The 23,561-nt window shown below is 40.9% G+C and overlaps 1 protein-coding gene across 1 annotated transcript; it reads left to right on the forward strand.

The window, feature by feature from the left end:
- Nucleotides 1–1,599: 1,599 nt before the first annotated feature.
- LOC145418680 (uncharacterized) lies at nucleotides 1,600–23,198 on the forward strand. Its single transcript, XM_080287020.1, has 3 exons — nucleotides 1,600–1,669; nucleotides 16,026–16,178; nucleotides 22,996–23,198. Exons 1-3 carry the CDS (start codon nucleotides 1,600–1,602, stop codon nucleotides 23,196–23,198), a joined length of 426 nt encoding a protein of 141 aa, XP_080143146.1.
- Nucleotides 23,199–23,561: the final 363 nt, after the last annotated feature.

The raw sequence follows: 23,561 nt of genomic DNA on the forward strand, positions 1-23,561 counted from the left end.
TCTCTCTCTCTCTCTCTCTCTCTCTCTCTCTCTCTCTCTCTCTCTCTCTCTCTCTCTCACCTGCGTCCAAGATCCAGGTTAATGGGAGGAACGTTAGCTAGTCTTGTTTTTGTTCTGGAGATTGTTGTTAGTGAAGAACTTTTGGAAATAACAGTCACGTACTTAATAATAAAAAGAATTATTTCCTGGCGGTATGCTTTGCTGGTCCTACCTCCACTTCACCCCCATCCCCTCCCTCCTCCCACTCCATCCCAACCTCACCCAACCCCACCCCACCCCACCCAACCTAACCCAACCCAACCCCGTCCCACCTCATCCCACCACCCCCCACCCCACCCTACCCTACCCTCCCCTACCCCACCCCACTCCACCCTCCCCATCCCATACCATCCCATCCCATCCCATCCTATCCCATCCTACCCCACTTCACCCAACCCCGACACTCTCGACATGAAAACACCCTCACCTGTGTGGGGCTCGAACCCACCTCGGCACTGTAGTCCTAAAAGATGTGTGGCCGTCACGCAATTATGACCTTTTTCCTCACACACACACACACACACACACACACACACACACACACACCTATTGTCTCCATCCTTTTAAACGCAGTGTGTCCAGGCATCTCGAAATGTCCGGAGCTTGAATTTGCCTGTCTTGTTATTTTGTTTTTATTTTCTTCTTGGAGGGAACAATCGTGCGGGCTTCTGGCCTTTGGTTCCTACTTCCTTTCAAATAGATCTGGAATAAATTTTCTCTGGCTATTGTTTTTATTTTTTTTCTTGGACAAATCTGCCGGGTCGGCCTTTGGTTTAAAAAAAAAATGTGGAATACCTGACCTTCTGATCGATAATCTTTAAAATAAATGAAAATCGCCTGGGTCAATAAAGAAAAAATATTAAAAATTATTAAATACGCCACCGAAAGCAAGGAGAAAAATAAAAAATCCTTCTAACCAGGTTGAATATCTATGAACCTCCATGATTATAATTTTTTTTTTTTTACGTTTACGAGGCAGTGAAACAAACTATTGAATCATGCTGTATATATTTTTTCTCATGTTTTAAGATTTCGAAATTGGTAATAAGGTCCATACAGGGGGTGAAAAAATTTGGAAACTTAGAGGTGTGAAAATTCCTCTATATATCATTCCTTTATTTCCTCACTAATTCGCTTCAAACATGGCATCTCTCTCTCTCTCTCTCTCTCTCTCTCTCTCTCTCTCTCTCTCTCTCTCTCTCTCTCTCTCGCTGAGGTATCGGAGTTCAGGTATAGGTATTTTTGTTCCTTCTTATTCCTTAACATTTTTACTTAGGCGATTTAATCACCCATCAGCCATAAACACACACATACAGTACTTAAACACACACACACACACACACACACACACACACACACACACACACACACACACACACACACACACACACACACACACACGGCAAAAATATGGGATGCAGGCTAACCACATCTTACGGGTACAATTGTTCCTTAAATTTCCCCCATTGATTTTTTTTTTTTTTTTTTACTTTCACTCACTCTGTTTTGAGAAGAGGACATTACATTTCTTTTTTCTTCGTCTTCTTCGGACAGGCTGTGATGGCGGGTCGGTGGCTGTGGGCGGCCCTTTCTACCCTGCTGGTCACGCTGGCACTGCTGCTAACGCCGGGTAAGTTAAAAAAGCATTTAAAAAAAAAATGAATTAGGTTCCTGTGACTCTCTCTCTCTCTCTCTCTCAACCAGTTTTCACGGCCATCAGTTTCTGAATTTTTTTTCACCCCCCTATATGGACCTTGTTACAAATTTCGAAATCTTAAAGAATGAGAAAACTACACATACTGCATTATTCAAAAGTTTTCTTTCACAGCCTCATCAGCGTCAAAAAAGTTCATGGAGACAAAAATATTCAGATTGGTTAAACGGATTTTTATTTTTTTTCTCTTTGGTTTCGGTGGCGTTATTTAATAATTTTCAACATTTTTTTCTTTGTTTACCCATGCGATTTTCAGCACTCGCCCCCGCCCCGGAAGGGCTCAGGGACGGGTGTTGTTTTCACTCGGTTTGTCTGTTTGTTTGTCTATGTCTGTGTTTGTTATCCGTCGGTCTGTTAACTTTTGGTGCGATTGTGACTAAAATTAAAGGGATGATGGGCTATGACCTTCTGATCACCTGATTAAATTTTGGGCCAAATTTGGCCAAACCCCATGTTGTCGGGCCAAAGAATGTAAAATGAATTTTTAAAAATCGTTTTTTTCGCCATAACTCCTTTCAAATTCGTCACATCGACATAAGACCAAAACTTAAAGGTGCATCTTTCATATCTGCATCCAATAACATGTCTCATTACATCAGGGGAGTAACCCCCCTCCCCCCAAGTTAGCGGTAATGGGGTCAATGTCAGGTGGGTCGGGCCTAAAATTTCAAATGGGCATAATATCGTCAATTTTCACCCGATTTACTCCAAATCTGATATGTGACATCTTTGACTAGATATCCTGTTGTGTTTATACGGCAGAACTTAATTGACTGCCCGGGCCGGGTTTGCTATACTTTGGCACCGCTTCTTGTTTATTTTAGAATTTATCAGTCTGGATGTCAGGTATTCCAGATTTTTGTTTATACAAGGAAGAAGGAGCCAAAGGCCCGCCCGAAAGATTCGTCCCTCATTAAAAAAAATAATAATAATAATAAATAAAATAAAAAAAACAATAACCAAAGAGCCAATTTAGTCCAGATTATTTTTAATGGAAGAAGGAACCAAAGGCCACAAACTAGCAAGACTGTTATGAAAACAAAATAACCAGATAGACAAATTCAAGCTCCGTACGTATCGAGATGCCTGGACACACTGCGTTTAAAAGACTGGAGATCATAGGTGTGTGTGTGTGTGTGTGTGTGTGTGTGTGTGTGTGTGTGTGTGTGTGTGTGTGTGTGTGTGCGTGTGTGTGTGTGTGTGTGTGCGACAAGAAAAAAGTCATAATTACGTGACGGCCATCTTCTAGGCCTACAGTACCGAGGTGGATTCGAGCCCCACACAGGTGAGGATGTTTTGATGTCTTGATGTTATTAGGAGAATGAAAGTGTCTGGGTGGGGTGGGCTGGGGTGGGGATGTGGTGGGGTGGGGTGAGGTTGTTAAGCGTAGGGTAGGGTAGGGTAGAGAGGGGTAGTGTAGGGTGAGTTAGGGTGGGTTAGCTGGTGTGGGATCTGGGGAGGTAGGGGGTGGGGGTGAGGTGGGGGTAGGACCAGGGAAACGTACCCCCTGAATATAGGTCTTGTTATTAAGTACTTGTGTGTTTTTTTCCCAAAGTTCTCCAACAACAATAACAATAACAAAATCCAGAACAAAAGCAAGACCATCTGACGTTCCTCTCATTAACCTGGTTCTTAGACGAAGGTAAGACAGACAGACAGACAGATGTTTAAAGTAATTTGAAGACGTATTACAGGAAGAAACGAGAGAGAGAGAGAGAGAGAGAGAGAGAGAGAGAGAGAGAGAGAGAGAGAGAGAGAAGGGGGGGGGAATCGCCGCATTGTAGTCGTCAATCATGCACCAGCCCGATGTGTTCCGGGCACAGATTCGAATCCCAAAGAGTATGAGGGTAATGGAGTAGGAGTAAAGATAGTCTCTCTCTCTCTCTCTCTCTCTCTCTCTCTCTCTCTCTCTCTCTTTCTCTCTCTCTCAATTTAATGAAATTATCTGGCTTTAGCTGGAATAGGATACTAGAGAAGGCGCAACAATAAGAGGACTTAGAGCAGTATTCTCGTCCATTCATATCCCCTTTAGCTTCTTACGTCTCTTTAATGTCGACATGCTTGAATAACACACAATACTATTTTAGCGGTGCAGATTCAGAAATAAACCGGTAAGGAAGAGGAGTTAAGTAAGCTTTCTAACCACACGAGAATGCCGTCCTTGGTTTCTCCCATCCTTTCTTCATCATCACATACTATCTTCATTTTTCCTTAACACTTATTTACAATGAATTATTTTTCTACCTTGATGCATTAACAGTCTTCATTTTCCTGAACATTTTATTTACAAATGACTTATTTTTTTACATGAACGCATTTACCATCTACATATTCCTCAACTCTTATTTACAACCGACTTTGTTTTTATACATTCATACGTTTTCAACGTGACAGTCATTCATACTACGAATCCCCAAACTTAGGTGTACTGGCTTTTTATTTTCTTGTTTTTGCTAATAATATTTGTCTTGTCACATTGATTACGCTTGCTTCTAAAAATAATTATTCTTTTTATGTCTGTATTTCCAATCATTTTTCAGGATTTTTTTCATTTTTTAGCTCTGTCCTTCTGTTACATTCTTATATTTTGCAGTATATTCCAAAACAGTTCCCTGGATTTTGAGGTGGCCTCTCTCTCTCTCTTTCTCGTAAGTGAGTGGTGAGTGAATCGACATTATTTCTTGCTTTTGTTTTAATTTACTGCAGTGCCAAAGGCTTAACAGTACAATAGGTTTCTTTGGACTATAATGGCATTAATTAAAACTCTCTCTCTCTCTGTCCATCTCTCTCTCTCTATCTCTCTCTCAAACATACGTACTGTACACTTTAATTTCATTCTTCAGCTGACGTAAACAGACAGTTTTCCACGCTGGTAATCAGGTCTACTAATGTCAAAGCGAACGGACCAGAAAATGACGCCGACCAGAGCTAAAACGACGCTACCTTTCACCTCTGTTTGTCGTACGTTCCCCGTCTTTCCGAGTTTGATGTGATTTTGTTGCGTTTTATCTCGTTTTGTGTGTTTTTTATACCACCAGTCGAATTTCTTGTAACTAGAATATTTTTTGATGATGCCCAGTTCTTTACCATATCACCTCTCACCTCTGTTATGTCCTACGTTCCCCGTCTTTCTGAGTTTCATGTGATTTTCTTGCATTTTTTCTCGTTTTTATGCGTTTTTTTTATATCATCAGACTAATTTATTATAACTAGAATATTTTTTGATGATGCCCAGTGTTTTACGATGCCACCTCTCACCCCCCGATGCCGTACGTTCCCTGTCTTTTTGAGTTTTATGTGATTTTGCTATCTTTTTTCTGGTTTTTCTTTGTGTCCTCTATAACACCAGACGTATTTATTATAACTAGAATATTTTTTGATGATGTCCAGTGTTTTACGATGCCACCTCTCACCTCTGTATTTTCCACGCTCCCTGTCTTGCTGAGTTTTATGTGGTCTTCCTGCATTTTTTTTTCTCGTTTTTATGTGTTTTTTTTTTTTTTATATCACCAGACGAATTTATTATAACTAAAATATTTTTTGATGCTGTCCTGTTCTTTACGATGTCACCTCTCACCTCTGTGTTTCGTACTTTCCCTGTATTGCTGAGTTTTATGTAATTTTGCTGCATTTTTTCTCGTTTTTTTTTGTGTGTGTGTGTGTGTGATTTTTATATCACCAGACGAATTTATTATAACTAGAATATTTTTTGATGATGCCCTGTTCTGTACGATGTCACCTCTCATGTCTGTTATGTTGTATGTTCCACGACTTTCTGAGTTTTATGTGATTTTGCTGCATTTTTTCTTGTTTTTATATGTGTGTGTTTTCTTTTAATACCACCAGACGAGCTTCTTATAACTAGAATATTTTTTGATGATGCCCAGTGCTTTACGATGCCTCCTCTCACCTCTGTGTTTCGAACGTTCCCCGTCTTTCTGAGTTTTATGTGATTTAGCTGCATTTTTTTCTCGATTTTTTTTTTTTATACCTCTATAGACGAATTAATTATAAATTGATTTTTTAACGGTGTCCAGTGCAATAACGATGTCACCTCTCACCTCTGTTTATATTCCCCGGTGCTCTGATCTTGTTTGAATTAGCTACTATTCCTTTCTTTCTTTCTTTCTTTCTTTTTGTATTTGTATGTGGATAAAAGCGTGTGGAGACAACAAGAGTTTAGCGATGCCGCCTCTCACCTCTAATTGTAACACGTTTCCCGATGGTCTGTGTTTATCTGAAGTCGCTATGTTTGTTTCTGCTGTGTGTGTGTGTGTGTGTGTGTGTGTGTGTGTGTGTGTGTGTGCATTTTCGTGTATTTTTGTGTGAAGCATTTCCAGTGACGAATTTGGATACAACCCTGGACAGTCGTAGCCTTGCCTCTCCCACCTGTCATCATTTCCCCTGGAGAAAGTCCGCGCCAGATCCATTTTCCCTACAGCTCAAAGGACATTAAGGACAAGGCAAGGATAATGAACGTGACCTTACATCGTCCTTCGACCATATACAGTAAGCCATTGTTTCGACTCCCCTGACCCTAATATGACCTCTCACCCCATTCTCCCTCATCCTAGCCAGCAGAGGAAAGTGAGAGGCAGAGGAGGTGAAATATTAGGCGAACTTTTATATCTGTGGGCAGAGAATTATACCAAGCCTCTCGCAGCTTAACAATAATAGCCAGCAGAGGAAAGTAAGAAATAAAAGAGTTGAAATATTAGGTGACCTTTTTTTAGTCTACGTTTATACTCTGCGTGTGACTCTCTCTCTCTCTCTCTCTCTCTCTCTCTCTCTCTCTCTCTCTCTCTTACCCAAATTAAGAGAAAGAAGACCCACTTTCTTTTCTACCTCTTTCTCGGCACACACACCATGTCACATAATCAAGCAGCCAAATATACTCAGTGACTTAATTGTTTGCCTTCATGCTTGTGACCCCGCGTTGCAAAGAAATGAAGCGGATGATTGTCATGTGCAACTCAACTAATTTGCATTTCGCCCCAGCACACGCACACAGAGAGAAGCAAGCGAGTGCGCGCACGCACACACACACACACACACACACACACACACACACACACAGAACAGTAATAAGCTCCTTTAAAATTCCTCTGCACAATTACTTCGAAAATCGTCTTTTAGTAGCACAGAAAAATTAACGTTAGTATAATCATCATCATTATTATCATCATCATCATCATTATCATCATCATCATCATCATCATCATCATCATCATCATCGTCACCATCATCATTATGATTATTATCATTATCATCATCATCACCATCATCATCACCATCATCACCGTCATCATCATCATCATCATCATCATCACCGTCATCATCATCATCATCAGGCTGTCAGACTAATGCGGAACAAAGGCCTCCCTCATATTTTTTTTCTGGCATCCTGTTCCATCCAGTCCCAGCAAATCACCGAATTATATATAGGTTTCGGTTATTCATTATTACAGGGATCTTACCACCTAACAATAGCAAGAATTAGTAACCAAGGAGACGCGCCACCGTGTTTAAATAGCTAAAATAATCAGAATAAATTAGAATATTCTTACCCATGCGTATAATTCCTGGGAATTGTAGTACTGTATCTGTAATCGCAGGCGTATCTGAACGTGCACCCGGTGGACTGCAGGCCTAAGATCCTCTCCTCTTGCAGTCCACCATCCTTTCAGTGGGCATGGAGAGGGGGAGGGGAGGTATGCTTCTATAACCAAGCTGCAGAGCCATGTATACTCGTTTTACTCTAACTTGGCCTAAAATTGCCATCTCTCCATCTTGAATTCCAAATTGCAACAACATATTAACACAAGATTATGATGCTAGTCACGAAGAAGTGTGATGGAATGGGTGTAGAGTCGTAGTATTGTCTTTTCCAGTTACTGACCTTAGCGAAATAAGTTACGATAGGACGAAAATCTGGGCCAGGTTAGTGTGAAAGAACTATAGTCATATGGGTGCCACCGCGAGAAGGCTTCCACTCCAGCACCAGACACGCCATGCAGTATATCAAGGTGTTTATTATTTTGTACTTTTAAATTATTTTGTTCTAAATTATTCTAACCTTAGCTTTTAATCCCCAAGCCCTAAGGAGAAATAAACACGTGCAACCTGGGCGTGTGTTACAGAGCCTTGCGTGTGTTGCAGAAGGCGGAATCTCCTTTTCTCTGTCAGGCGCTTAATTCCTCCCTTTGTCCTTTGCAACGAGGTAAAGGGCCCGGCTTTCTCGACCAGCAGTTTGCATTTACACTGATCCTTGTGATTATCTGGGCAAGGGGTGAGACTGCTGTTTAGACGAAGGCAGTTTTTATATTGTGTTAGGTGGAGATGGGGGATAGGGAGGAGGATGTGGAAGTGGAGGGCTAGGGTAGGAGTGGGGGTGGGGATGGGGGTGGGGGAGAGTGGGTGTGGGTGAGGGCTGGGGGAATGTGTGTGGAGGGGATGAGGGAGTGTGTGGGGGGAGATGGGAGTGTGTGTGTGTGTGTGTGTGTGTGTGTGTGTGTGTGTGTGTGTGTGTGTGTGTGTGTGTGTGTGTGTGTGTGTTGTTACGGAACAGAGAAAGATAATGTACACTTTAAGTGAGAATACTAAAAATCACTACTGTCCCGTAAAGTTCCAGGTTAAAAACAAAAGAGTTAGGTAAAATTACAAGTTAAAGTTTAATGCTCAAACTAACAACAAAACATTCAGGACTCATAAGGATAATGTAATGGCAAAAAAAAAAAAAAAAAACAGGTTAAATATATGGTTAACTGCAATAGCCTCTATTAACACGAAATTAGCAAGAGTAAATTTATCTAAGTCAGCCCTGATAAAATGACAATACACTAGATAATGCTCAGTTAATGCAAGATAAATTATTACAGATACAAAATAATATTAATGATAGCTGACAATAAGAACGTTACATGAATTACAAAAACCTCACTAGGCCTACAAATTAACAACTTATGCTATACAGTACAAGAACAAAATGCAATAACACTTATACTCAAATTACACAGCTGCTAGATGGTTGGAGACTTCCTGAGCACTCACAATAATAACCATACAGGGGAGGACAGAGATGTGAAAAAAATGAGGAGTAGATCTAAGTGGCAATAATGCAGAGACTGAGCCCATTATATAGGGGCTGGCAGAGCTTGATACAACTTGTAAGAAGGACGCGCAAATGAAGCCATGGGGACAAAGAGTTGACAATCCCGCTTTGAACAACAGAAAGAACGACTTACTCTACTATAACGGTAGAAGGGGGGAGTGAGGTAGAACACGCTCGTGATCAAACAGGCAGCACACTGTACGTTAGAATTACACAAAGGATGATGAAATCATAGGCTATGTAACACCTCCCCACAAAGAAAAAAGAAATTTACAAAGGAAATTTCTTATTACTCTAAAATAATCTGTCTAAAGTCTAGATAAGCAATCTACAATAACATTTTCTTTCCCCTTAACATGTTGTATGTCTAATGAATACTCCTGAAGAAGTAGACTCCATCTTGTCAATCTCTGATTTTTATCTTTAAACTTACTAAGGAATTTCAGTGGGTTATGATCGGTATAAATGACTATGGGGTCAAAACCAGAACACAAATAAAATGAAAAATGCTGTAAACCCAAAATCAAGGCCAAAAGCTCTTTCTCAATAGTTGAGTAGTTCTTTTGAGGTGGAGTGAACTTCTTACTGTAATAAGATACTGGATGTTCAATACCCTGATCATCCTCTTGCAGCAAAACAGCCCCAGCTCCTGTATCACTTGCATCAACACAGTGGTTCTTCCTGGAGTAGCACGGAACACTTCTGGATACTCCTGCAGTAATGCCGAAAACTCCTGCCTTTCCTCGGGAGGTAGATGAGAAAGCTTAGTCTGGAGATCATTCATGATATCAGGATTCTTCCCCAAACTATCACTCAGGCTTATACTGCAAGGGAGAGCTTCACTTGCAGACTCGGGTGGAACAGCTACAGTGCAGACTGGATTATTTTCGTCCCGCCTGTGATATAACTTTAGCATGTTGATGTGACAAAGTTGCTTGTTCTTTCTACGATCTGGTGTGGCGATGACATAGTTGACATCACTGAGTTTCTTCTCCACGAAATAAGGACCACTAAACTTGGCTTGAAGAGGTTGCCCATGAACCGGTAGCAGAATCAAAACCTGATCTCCTGGCTGAAAGTGGCGTAACCTGGACTTCTTATCATACCAAGTCTTCATCTTCTCCTGAGCAGCTCCTAAATTCTCTCTTGCCAGCTGTAAAGCAGTGGACAGCCGTTCTTTGAACTTCATCACATACTCCAGCAGGTTGACGTCATCTTCCTCTGACAGCCAGGATTCCTTGAGTAACTTAAGGGGTCCTCTTACTTCATGGCCAAACAGTAGTTCAAAAGGTGAGAAGCCCAGTGATTCATTTGGAGATTCTCTTGCAGCAAATACAACGAATGGAAGACCTTTATCCCAGTCTTTCTGATGTTCCAAACAGTATTTCTTGAGCATCGATTTGAGTGTTTGATGATATCTCTCCAACGCTCCTTGGGTCTGGGGATGGTAAGCTGAAGACGTGATCTGGGTGATGCCCAACTCTTTCAGAGACTGCTTGAAAACGTTTGACATGAAATTACTTCCCCGGTCTGACTGTACCTCCTTGGGCAGACCAAACTTTGTGAAGAACCCTAGCATTTCCTTAACCACGTTCTTTGCTGAGATATTTCTAAGTGGAATGGCTTCAGGATAACGAGTAGCCATATCAATCAGGGTCAACACATAAGAAAATCCTGAAGAAGTCTGAGGAAGAGGGCCCACAATATCCACCAACACACGGGTGAAAGGCGCCTCAAAAGGAGGAATGGGAACTAGAGGTGCAACCTTTTCGGTCTGATTACACTTCCCCACAACTTGACAGGTGTGACAAGACTTACAATACCAGGAAACATCCCTGAAGATACCTGGCCAGTAGAAGTGTTTCAAAATGCGTGCCACAGTCTTCCTCACTCCAAGGTGTCCTGCCAAACTGGAATCATGAGCCACTCTAATGATATCCTGCCTACAAACACGAGGGATGACAACTTGATGTACAACCTCCCATTCACAGTCGGCTGATGTTGTTGGGGGTCTCCACTTCCTCATAAGTACTCCTGACTTTATATAATAACAAGTAGAAGCACCAGCTGACTCTTCCTCACTGCAAGCAGAGTTAGCTAGACCTTTCAACTCAGGGTCAGCAACCTGCAACTCAACCAACTCTTGACGAGACAAATTATCAACACTACGGGGTACTGCCTCATCTGGTGAGTGGTCCAAATTACCAAGAAAAGTGTCAGCTAGGATAACATCATCATCATCATCATTATCCTCTAAATCACCAGTAACTTTAGGCTTAGCCCTAGTGACAGCACATGCAGGGAACACATCAGGGACATCACAATCCTGGGACGCAGCCACTGGCTTACTAGACAACTGAGGAGCTGGACACACTTGACTTCCACCAATATCATTTCCAAGTAAGAAAGTTACACCTGACATTGGGAGTGTCTCAACCAACCCAACCATAACGGAACCATTAACAAAACCAGACTCTAAATTCACTCTGCACAGAGGGACAGAGAAGTAATTATTCCCTACACCTTATAAGATTACAGTTTCATCAGAGGAATTAACATTAGAGCCTAGAACACTGGTCAGCATAAGGGATTGGCAAGCACCTGTATCACGATATATTTTAACTGATTTCCTGTCATTACTGTCCAGAGGACTGACAAAACCATCAGACAGGAAATTAGCACATGAACTCTTGAGAGTGTCACCCACGTTACTGCTCAAAAGAGGAGCTCCATCATGAGAATTTAAGTTACCCCTGAAAGCAGGTTCAGTTAACTCAGTTAAAGAATTCTTGGAACTCTCAAGAGTGGACACTAGACCAATTGACTGAATATTTAAAGACTCCTTTTTGTTCACATCACGCTGTCTCCTGAAACATTTCTCCGTAGTATGACCAAGCTTACTACAATAAGTACATTTACTTTTCTGAAATCTAGAGGTGGACCTGGTATTTACTTCCTGAGAAACATCATCTTTATTCTCTTTCCTGTTACCTGTACTCTGAGTAGAGGCAACGTACTTACTCTCAGCTTTCCCTTTTTCTTTAGAATATCTCTTGTGAGTGAGAGCATATTCATCAGCTAAAACTGCAGCATCAGACAAATTATCTATTCTTTCCTCATCAAGATATAGGCTTACATCTTTATAAATACACCTCTTGAAGTCCTCCAGCAAAATCATCTGCTTAAATTTACCAAAATCAGAATCCACATTCTTAGATTTTAACCACTGCTCTAACAGATCTTCTTTAATTTTTGCATACTCAACATGGGATTGCTTATCTTGCTTGTAAGTTGTCCTAAATTTTACTCTATAAGCTTCAGGAACAAGCTCATAGGCCTTAAGAATCAAGCTCTTAACTACTTCATAATTAGATTGATCCTGAGGCAAAGATGCATAAGTTGCTTGAGCTTTACCGGTGAGAATAGTTTGAAGGAGTACTGGCCAATACTTTTTAGGCCAATTAAAACCTGTAGCTACCCTCTCAAACAACTGAAAATACTTTGTTAAATCAGATTCATTAAAAGGAGGGACAAGTTTAACATTTTTAGCCACATCAAAATCATCAGAGCTAGATGATCCAGTTCCACCTTGTTTCATGCGATACTCATGGTCTGCCTGAATCCTAGCAACTTGTGCCTCAGCCTCCTTAGCACGAGCCTGAAACTCAGCCTCCTTAGCATGAGATTCCGCCTCCTTAGCCTGAGACTCAGCCTCCTTAGCACGTGCTTGAAACTCAGCTTCCTTCACACGAGCCTCCTGCAGGGCTAGCTGTAACTTAGCTAATTCAATCTGCGTTTGCTCATTTTTTTTTTTTTTTTTTTAATGCGAGGAAGAAGTTACATTAAACAAGCTTTTATGCGAGGAAGAAGTTACATTAAACAAGCTTTTATGCGAGGAAGAAGTTACATTAAACAAGCTTTTATTAATCATGCCAACAATTTGATCTTTAGAATAATGAGAGTGAACTGCAATTCCCAATTGTTGAGCAACAAGCTTAAGTTCATTCTTTGTTCTGTTTTCTACATCACACACTGTTTGCACATTTGACAAAAAATCTTTGGCTTCATCAAGTGTAGTAACAGTAGACATCATGAATAAATCACAGTCACAAAATATCGAGCAATATCCTTATGATAATATCCTGAATATCCTGATAAGAGGTCGCCAAATTTATGTTACGGAACAGAGAAAGATAATGTACACTTTAAGTGAGAATACTAAAAATTACTACTGTCCCGTAAAGTTCCAGGTTCAAAACAAAAGAGTTAGATAAAATTACAAGTTAAAGTTTAATGCTCAAACTAACAACAAAACATTCAGGACTCATAAGGATAATGTAATGGCAAAAAAAAAAACAGGTTAAATATATGGTTAACTGCAATAGCCTCTATTAACACGAATTTAGCAAGAGTAAATTTATCTAAGTCAGCCCTGATAAAATGACAATACACTAGATAATGCTCAGTTAATGCAAGATAAATTATTACAGATACAAAATAATATTAATGATAGCTGACAATAAGAACGTTACATGAATTACAAAAACCTCACTAGGCCTACAAATTAACAACTTATGCTATACAGTACAAGAACAAAATGCAATAACACTTATACTCAAATTACACAGCAGCTAGATGGTTGGAGACTTCCTGAGCACTCACAATAATAACCGTACAGGGGAGGACAGAGATGTGAACAAAATGAGGAGTAGATCTAAGTGGCAATAATGCAGAGACTGAGCTCATTATATAGGGGCTGGCAGAGCTTGATACAACTTGTAAGAAGGACGTGCAAATGAAGCCATGGGGACAGAGTTGACAATCCCGCTCTGAACAACAGAAAGAACGACTTACTCTACTATAACGGTAGAAGGGAGGAGTGAGGTAGAACACGCTCGTGATCAAACAGGCAGCACACTGTACGTTAGAATTACACAAAGGATGATGAAATCATAGGCTATGTAACAGTGCGTGTGTGTGTGTGTGTGTGTGTGTGTGTGTAACCTGTGGCAGTGTGAGAAGAAGCAGTGTAATGTATTGGGGTTTATTGTGCCGTCCGAATATAGCAAACATGTTAGCCTTTCCCCACCCTGACCCGGCAAGGCGTAACATTGGCTCGTGTGTGTGTGTGTGTGTGTGTGTGTTAAAAATTTGTAGGTCAGAAATTAAGGTCATGACGAAACATCAACTTTGAGATCTTTGACCTATCCTGCTTAGACCTACCTTAGTTTTTCATGAACCATCCCAGAAGCGTTCCACTAAATTTGGTTATAATCGGGGAAAAAATATTCTTCTTAGCATGGCCAGAACCATTTTTACAGGGTCGGACCTGTTCTCACGGTGGAAATGAGAATAGTTCCGGCCATGAGATAACAAACACTTTATATTCGATCGTAACGAAAATTGGTGGTGTTGCGGGCAAGCCCTTGACGAAACTTACTAATTTTCAAACCAATAAGCAAAATATCTAGGTTACGATGCGAAGTCAATTTTTGGGTTGCCCTGTAACCCTGGTGTTTCTCTGATCAATCTCATATCTAGAGAAATTTATCGTGTACAGTTAATAAACAGTTACGCCGATTTTGGTTAGTGTTTGTGAAAAACTCTGCGTTTCAGCAAGGCCGGAACTTTTATCAAGAGACTGGAACTATTTTCATGGCGGCCGTGAGAATAATTCCGGATTTGATTTTATGAATGATATCCATCCGATTTTAACAAGATTTGGCTCAGATGGTAAACAGTAACCCCTAACGAAACCCACACATTTTCAGCTGAGTATTACAGAAATCAAGATCACAATGCGATTTTCCTTGTTTTTCCTACAGGTGAAGCTCTGGAGTACATTTTCTTATCCATTACCTGTTTGCATGTGTTATCTTCATGTTTTATGTGGCCTTATTTTCCTATTTTCCCATGTAATTTTCTTATTTTTTCTACGCTGTTACTCGTCCTTAAGCAATAATGTAGTTCACATTAGTCGTATCAGTTTTAGTGTCATATCGATTTTCCTGCCACATTTCCCCATTTTCCTATCCGATTTTTCTTATTTTTCTCACACAAGACTAAACGTAGTGTGTGTCGTAATAAGATGCTGCACTCACTTTGATGTAAAACTTCATATCATTCGTTTCTGTTTTAGTTTCGTGTTATAATTTTTCCTGCGTTATTTTCTTTATTGATTTTTCTTGTTTGACTCACGCAGGGCTAAGACTGGAATGTTTCTTATACAGCTGCTCGCCTCCAAACAAGTTCCCACCACCACCACCACCACAACCACATTATTCCTGATGTTCTACCCAATTTTCCCATCTTATTTTCCTCATTTTCTTCATACAGGACTAAGATTGGAGTATTTCTTATATTGCAAATCGTCTTCAAGCAGCAGCTCATCATCATCATCATCTCCACATTTTACCTGATGTCTTACCTAATTTTCTTACTACATTTTCCTCATTACTTTCCTCGAATCATCATCATCATCATCCTCACCACATTTTTCCTGATTTCCTACCCAATTTTCTTACCATATTTTCCTGATTTCCTGCCAAATTTTCTTACCACATTTTCCTGATTTCCTACCCAAATTTCCTACCTGATTTTCCTCAATTTCTTCCCCCTCAGGCTTCAGCGTGGAGTGTTTCTTTGCAGCAGCTTGCCCCAAATATAATCATCGTCATCACATTTTTCCTGATTTCCTACTAAGTTTCCCTACCCAATTTTCCTCATTTTCCTGCCTCTCCAGGCCTCAGCGTGGAATGTTTCCTCTGTAGCTACTCTCTGCAAATCACAATCATCATCATCATCATCACATTTTTCTGATTTCTTACTCAATTTTCCTACCCAATTTTCCTACCTGTTTTCCTCATTTCCCTGCCCCTCCAGGCCTCAGCGTGGAGTGTTTCCTCTGCAGCTACTCTTCCCAAATCATCATCATCATCACATTTTTCCTGATTTCCTACTCAGTTTCCCTACCCAATTTTCCCAGCTGATTGTCCTCATTTTCCTGCCCCTCCAGGCCTCAGCGTGGAGTGTTTCCTCTGCAGCTACTCCTCCCAAATTACCATCATCATCATCATTATCGTCACATATTTCCTGATTTCCTAGTCAGTTTTCCTACCCAGTTTTCCTACCTTATTTTTCCTCCTTTTCCTGCCCGTCCAGGCCTCAGCGTGGAGTGTTTCCTCTGCAGCTACTCTCCTCGAAGCAACAGCTCGAGGATAGACGGCTGCATGGACGCCAACTTCACTGAGGAGCAGATCGAGTCCGGATCCTGCGACTTGGGCTGTGAATCGGTGACCGTCTACGATATTAATGGTGAGAGTGGAAGCTAGCTCTAATTTCTCTCTCTCTCTCTCTCTCTCTCTCTCTCTCTCTCTCTCTCTCTCTCTCTCTCTCTCTCTCTCTCTCTCTCTCTCTCTCTCTCTCTCTCTCTCTCTCTCTCTCTCTCTCTCTCTCTCTCTCTCTCTCATTACCACTCGATGCATCATATCCAGTCACTACCCCCATTCTGTTTACATCATCTCACCAAAAAAGAAACATCCTTAAACTTTTTTTCCTTTCTCATGTTTTCTTTCTCTTTTTTTTTTTTTCTGCATTTCTGAGTTATGAGTTTAATTAACCACTCTCGCTTCAGGTTTATAGGTCACTGAAAACCTTTAAAAATGCGTGAACGACCGGTGGACTTTAATTTTCTTTTGTTATATGCCGCTCGATAAACGGCAGAGTGGTATAGATTTAATTACTGGTACTGTATTTTTTATTTTAGGGCAAGGGTTGGTTATTGAAGACGATGTGATAAAGGTAATAATAATGATACTAGTACGTATAGTAATAATAATAATAATAATAATAATAATCTATCTATCTATTGCCAGAAAATTAATCCAGTAAAGGGTGGCCACAAACAAATCGCCTCCATGTCGCCCGATCCCCCGCCATTTCACTGCCATGCTCCCAGCTCACACCCCCCTTTCTCATATTCCTCTCCACTCCATCCCTTCATCTCATTTTTGGCCTTCCTCCTGCCCCTCCCCCTCCACCTCACACACTCTCCTCGTTAGACTCTCACTCTCCATCCTCTCCATATGGCCAAACTACCTCAATGTGTTTCTCCTAACGCTTCCTGTCACATCCACATCCACACCACAACGATGCTTCACTTCCTCGTTTGTCAGTCTGTCTCTCCATGTGACTACACATGCTCCTCTCAAATAACTCATTTCCACTGCTCTCACTCTTGACTTCTGTCTCTCCAACATGGTCCAAGCTTCACTTCCATACATTAGAGTTGGTATCACAATACTGTCATATATTAACTTTTTAACTTCCATGCTCACTTCCCTGTTTCTTATCACTGTTTTCAAGGAACCAGCAACCTTTCTTCCTTGTTGTACCCTTTCCAGCACTTCACCCTCTAAATTTCCATCCTTACTCATCACACTACCCAAGTACGTAGACACACTCACATTTTCCATTTCCTCCTCATCTAACCTCACTGTACATTCACTGACTTCACTCCTCTCGAAGACCATAACTTTACTCTTCCTTACATTCACCTTTAGATTCTGTTTCTTACATACTCTCCCAAATTCACCCACCAAGCCTTGCAGCTCCCCTTCGTCTTCACTTAACAACACAGTATCATCTGCAAACAACAGTACAGGGAGTTTCCAAACACTGCCCTCTCTCATTAGGGCCACTCCAACATCCGCTGCTCAACCTTGTATCTCTTTTATAACCCCATCCATATACAGATTGAAAAACCATGGGGACATGACACATCCCTGTTTCAGTCCAACTTTCAAATAGAAAAATTCACTCTGTTCACTATCCATACGCACTGCAGCCTTAGCACCCTTATACATACTCTTCACGGTATTCAGCTACTTCCCATCTTTTCCATATATTCTTAATACTTTCCACAATCCGTGACTATCCACCCTGTCATATGCATTCTCAGAGTCCATGAAGGCTGCATACAACTTCTTTCCCTTCTCTAGAAACATTTCCACTCTAGATCTAAGAAAGAATATCTAATCTACACAGCCTCTTCCCGTCCTAAAACCTCCCTGTTCTTCTCCAATTAATTCCTTTGTTATTTCCCTAACTCTGTTGATAAGTATCCTACCATATATTTTTCCCATTACACTAAGAAGACAAATGCCCCTGTGATTATCACATACTTCTTTTTCCCCTTTTCCTTTGTACAGGAAAGTAATTATACCTGACTTCCAATCCTCCGGGACTCTACCCTCCGCCCAGGCCAATCTGCACATCTTCCACATCCATTCTACTACTATCTCTCCACCATGCTTCAGGATTTCACCACACACTCCATCAATTCCTGAGGCTTCCCTATTTTAACTTTCTTTATTGCTTCCACAACTTCCATCCTACTGATTTCTTCCTCTCTTCTCACATCTCTCTGTTTGCCAGCCATTCCCCAGCCACTTATACTCGCATTACTTTCATTCTCTATGTTCAACAATTCGTTTAAGTGTTCTCTCCATCTACTCACTTTTTCTCCCTTTTCCACTAGTAATCTACAATTTTTATCTTTCCCCAGCTAACTTCTTTGGCACCCTGTCTAGCTCACTTTACCTCTTTCAAGAACATTTTCTTACATTCCCTCCACTTTACTCTGAAATTCCTTCCAAATTCCTCATCGACTTTCTTCTTACTCTCTCTTATTAATCTTTTCACCTCTGTCTTCCTCTCTACATACAACTCTCTCTTCCGTCTCTCAACTTCTTCCACACCCCTGTTTCTCATCCACTCACTATATGCTTTCTTCTTTTGTGCACAGCCTGTCTCACCACTTCATTCTGCCATGCTGTTCCCTGCATCCCCTTCCGTCTTCTCTTCACCCCACACACCACCTCACATGCTGCACAGATTTCTTCTGTGAATATCCTGCACACACCTTCCACTTCCCCAATCAGATCCAATCCATATTTACCCAATCGCTCCTCGACTTCTCTCTTATATTCTGCCTTTTTCTCATCCTCTTGTAACCTTTCCACCTTCCTTGCATACACTACTTCCTCCTGTCCTTCCCTTCTTCTGCTTCTCCATTTCGTTTGAACACTGATTCTGACCACTACTTGGTGGTGGTCAGAATGTCCACTCCTCCAACCTCTATATACTCTAGCATCCATCACACACCTTCTCATCCTGTCATCCACACACACATAATCAATCATAATAATGGTAATATTGCTACAGTACTGCCAACACTGCTGTTGCTTCTTCTACTACTATTACTACTACTACCACCAGTACTAGTACTACTACTACTACCACTACTGCTGCTGCTGTTTCTGCTACTACTACTACCACCACTACTACTACTACTACTACTATTATTATTACTACTACTACTACTACTACTATTATTACTACTACTACTACTACTACTTACTACTGCTGCTACTACTACTACTACCTGTTATACTACTACTACTACTACTACTACTACTAATAATAATAATAATAATAATAATGATAATGATAGGAATGATGATGATGATGATGGTTATGATGAAGAAGAAGGAGAAGAATGATGATGATGATGATGATGATGATGATGATGAAAAAGACGAAGAAGAAGCCTAATGCCCCAATAAAAACCTTTCATAAATCATAAACGAGTAAAGGTAACAAATTCATCTTTATTATACCTCTTAGATAAAGTATTTAAGCTTTCCAAATTCGTCTCTTGCTACAGTCATTTGAGATTTTAACGTACTCGGCTTGAATAAGGTTTTTCGTTTATCATTTTTGTTAAGGAGAGAGAATAAATTTTGGCGTGGTAAGAGAGGAATGGAGAGGATTATAATTAAGGATCACATAGAGAGATAAAGGTGTCACATGGAGAGATAAAGGTGTCACATGGAGAGCTAATGGTGTTACATGGAGAGCTGATGGTCTCACATGGAGAGACAAAGGTGTTACATGGGGAGATAAACGTCTCACATGGAGAGATAAAGGCCTCACATATGGAGAGATGATGGTCTCACATGGAGAGATAAAAGTGTCATATGGAGAGATAAAGGTGTCACATGAAGAGGCAAAGTGTCACATGGAGAGACAAAGGTGTCGCATATAAAGATAAAAGGGAGCTTCCTGGATAGGGAATAGAGGAAAGTAGAGGATATAATCAGTACAGTCCAAAAGCATAAATGGATGTGGGCAGGTCACGCCTTTCGTAAAAGAGATAACAGATGAACAACCAGGTAACTGAGTGGCAGCCCAGAGATGGAGTGAGAGGAAGAGGCAGACTGAGAACGAGATGAAGTGATGGAGTGAGAGGAAATGGCAGACAGAGAACAAGATGGTGAGATGGAGTGAGAGGAAGAGGCAGACAGAGAACAAGATGGAAAGATGAGATGCGGAGATTTGCTGGGATTGGATGGAACAGGCTGACAGTAAATAGGTCAGAGTGGAGAAAAGTGAGAGGCTTTCGTCCTGTTTAGAATGATGGTGATGATGATGATGATGATGATGATAATAATAATGATAATAACGAAGCCGATGACGTTGATGATGACGATGATGATGGTGGTGGTGATAGTAATGATGACGATGATGATGATGATGGTGGTGGTGGTGGTGGTGGTGATCATGGAGATGGTGATGATCATGATGATGATCATGATGATGATCATGATGGTTGTGATGACGATGACGATGATGATGACGATGGTGATGGTGATGGTGGTGATGTTAATGGTGATGATGATAATGACGATGATGATGATGATGGTGGTAATGGTAATGGTGGTGACGATGATAATGATTATAATGATGATTATGATGATGAAGATGATGATGATGATGGTGATGGTGAAGTTGGTCAGTATGGAAGGGAAATACACATAAATATAACATCCGTAAGTAGTTCTATATGTAAGTACTGATAATGAAGCACAGCCTAGAGTGGATATGTTAATAAGCTTAAGTAGACTGGCAATTATTGTTGGTTGGTCTCAAAGTGGGTTAGTGTATTAGGGTAAGTAGGCCCTCTGGTAAGTAGACAGACATGCCTTGGAGTAAGCCAGTGAGTATATTGGTATAAGTAGGCCACTGTGTAAGTAAATTAGTGTGTGGCGGTAAGTAAGCCTGGATGTATGTTAGCATATCACAATGTAAGTAGGTTAGGTTATCAGTTTGGGTAGGTTAGTATATCAGTGTATGTAGGTAAGTATATCAGTAAGTAGGTTTCTGTATCAGAGTATGCTACCGTAGTATATCAAAGAATGTAAGTAGGTTCAGAGTAAGTATACCTCCAAGTAAGTAAACAAACAAGTGTGGGCGTAAGTAGGTTAGTATATCAGAGTAAGTATGTAGGTTAGTATATCAGAGTAAGTACGTTAGTATATCAGCGTAAGTAGGCAGTGTTTAGCGTGGGTTGTATCACGTTGAGCATATTAGGGTCATGGGCTGGAGTCCGCAGGGAAGGCTAGACATACATACATACATACATACATACATACATACATGTGCACCGTGGACTGTTAATACTGGATACAAGGGGGATACAAATATGATACATAGAAGATACATGTGTGATACAGGACATACACATACATACATACATACGTACATACATATACTTGGCTACACCAGATGAATACAAGAAATGTGGCGAGGATACATACATGATACATGTACAGTATAATACATGTCACACACATGACTTTTGTGTGTGTGTGTGTGTGTGTGTGTGTGTGTGTGTGTGTAGAAGAATAAACTTTCAAAAATATTTGGGAAAATTTACGAGAACAATAAAAGTTAACTACAACTTCTTCAACACTGCAGTGTCAACATATTGGAAAGTTTTACCTTGACCTGCCTTGACCTACCTTGACCTGCCTTGTCCTACCTTGACCTACCTTGCCCTACTTTGACCTGCCTTGATCTGCCTTGACCTACCTTGTCCTACCTTGACCATCCGTGACCTTTGACTTAAAAAATTGACCACTTATGGCCTCACTTGCACCAGGACGTGTTAATATGACCAGGAAGTTTTATGCAAAATGCAGTGAATTTTTGACAGTTTCAAGGACAGTTTTATCATGCATTGAGAGAGAGAGAGAGAGAGAGAGAGAGAGAGAGAGAGAGAGAGAGGGAGAGAGAGAGAGAGAGAGAGAGAGAGAGAGAGAGAGAGGAGTGAAATATAGAGTAAAGAGTAGACAGAGGATGAGATAGAGTGGAGAGGTATATGAGAGAGAGGATGTGTGAGTTGAGGGGAGGGCAGCGTAATGGCAGAGGACAGGGCGGCATGGAGGCGATTTGTTTGTGGCCACCCTTTACGGGATGAAGGCGTCTGGCTATAGATAAAATAGATAGATAATAAAAATCCAACGAATTTCTAAAGAACATTTTTATAAGTAGCTCTAAAGTAACCTTCTATAAAGTAATTGTAATATAAGGAGATAAAGAAAAGATAAAGAGATAAATTAAATATATAAATGAAATACTGACAACAAAGTAATAATAACGTTAGTTCAGCAAATAAATTACTGACCAAACCTTCAGTGATTTTCTCCCTTTGATTATTCAGGCAAAGTGTTGTTCATGCAGATTGGCAGCACATTACCTATGCATGCTGAGTCTCTCTCTCTCTCTCTCCCTCTCTCTCTCTCTCTCTCTCTCTCTCTGGATAAAGTTTTATTTATCAGTAATGTACTTAGTAGAGGTAGTCAACAGATTAGTATATGTGTTTGACTCTCTCTCTCTCTCTCCAGTTTACTGATATGTGAGTAAGAGACTGTCTTGAGATTAATGTTGACATTATCTCCTATTTCTGTCTCCATTTTCTCCTCTCTCTCTCTCTCTCTCTCTCTCTCTCTCTCTCTCTCTCTCTTGTAATATTAAGCCCGGACCACCTTACAATCGTCTGTGTGGTCCATAGATCCTATTTAAACTGCTTTGGCGATTTTTAACACCTTTTCCTTACCGATTTATTCCATGCATGGCACTCATGATTCTCTTATTTGCTGCAATCCATATTAAAAAGAGGTAAAAAAGCATGCCAGCAAATATTAAAAGCGCAATATGCAAAATAAATCGCTAAGGAAGAGGTGCTAGGAAGCCTCCCTATAATCTACCCCTCTCCTTTTATCCCCAGGGGAGATCGAGAGCTTCCACCGAAACTGCGCCACCAACGACACCATCATGACCAACACGTGCGAGACCTACACCACCCGGGTCCTCATCCGCCGGGTCTGCTCCTGTGACTTCTCCTACTGCAACTCAGCCTCTAGTCTACGGTGGACGGGGCTACTAGTGGCGGTATCTCTAGCGGCGGTTCTCTGTCTGGGGTCTACCTGACTCCCCCCTGATATTAACTTCTCCATTTTCCTTTTCCCTATTTCGCTTTCTCTCTGCATTGACTATCCTTTTTCTTTCCACCCTTCTGCACGAGTGTTCCTGTTTCTCTCTCTCTCTCTCTCTCTCTCTCTTTTTCTTCCTGGTCTTTTTCCTCCCTAGCGGTAGTTAAGTCTGGGATTTACACGAGGCACCCTGTAATGTAACTTCCTATCTATCTATCTATCTATTGCCAGACGCCTCAATCCCGTTTGGGGTGGCCACAAACAAACCGCCTCCAAGTCGCCCTGTCCCCCGCCATTTCACTACCCTGCTCCCAACTCACACCCCCCTCCCTCATATACCTCTCCACCCCATCCCTCCATC

This window comes from Coenobita brevimanus, chromosome 116, assembly GCF_032717465.1.
Source record: "Coenobita brevimanus isolate Jiangsu-jjx chromosome 116, ASM3271746v2, whole genome shotgun sequence".
NCBI lineage: Eukaryota > Metazoa > Arthropoda > Malacostraca > Decapoda > Coenobitidae > Coenobita > Coenobita brevimanus.

Bases quoted from the DNA above. Each gene is read 5' to 3' on its own strand.
- LOC145418680 (XM_080287020.1), top strand. From the start codon at position 1,600: ATGGCGGGTCGGTGGCTGTGGGCGGCCCTTTCTACCCTGCTGGTCACG. The intron at 1,670-16,025 runs GTAAGTTAAAAA...CTGCCCGTCCAG, and splicing joins GGCACTGCTGCTAACGCCGG to GCCTCAGCGTGGAGTGTTTC. The intron at 16,179-22,995 runs GTGAGAGTGGAA...TTTTATCCCCAG, and splicing joins GACCGTCTACGATATTAATG to GGGAGATCGAGAGCTTCCAC.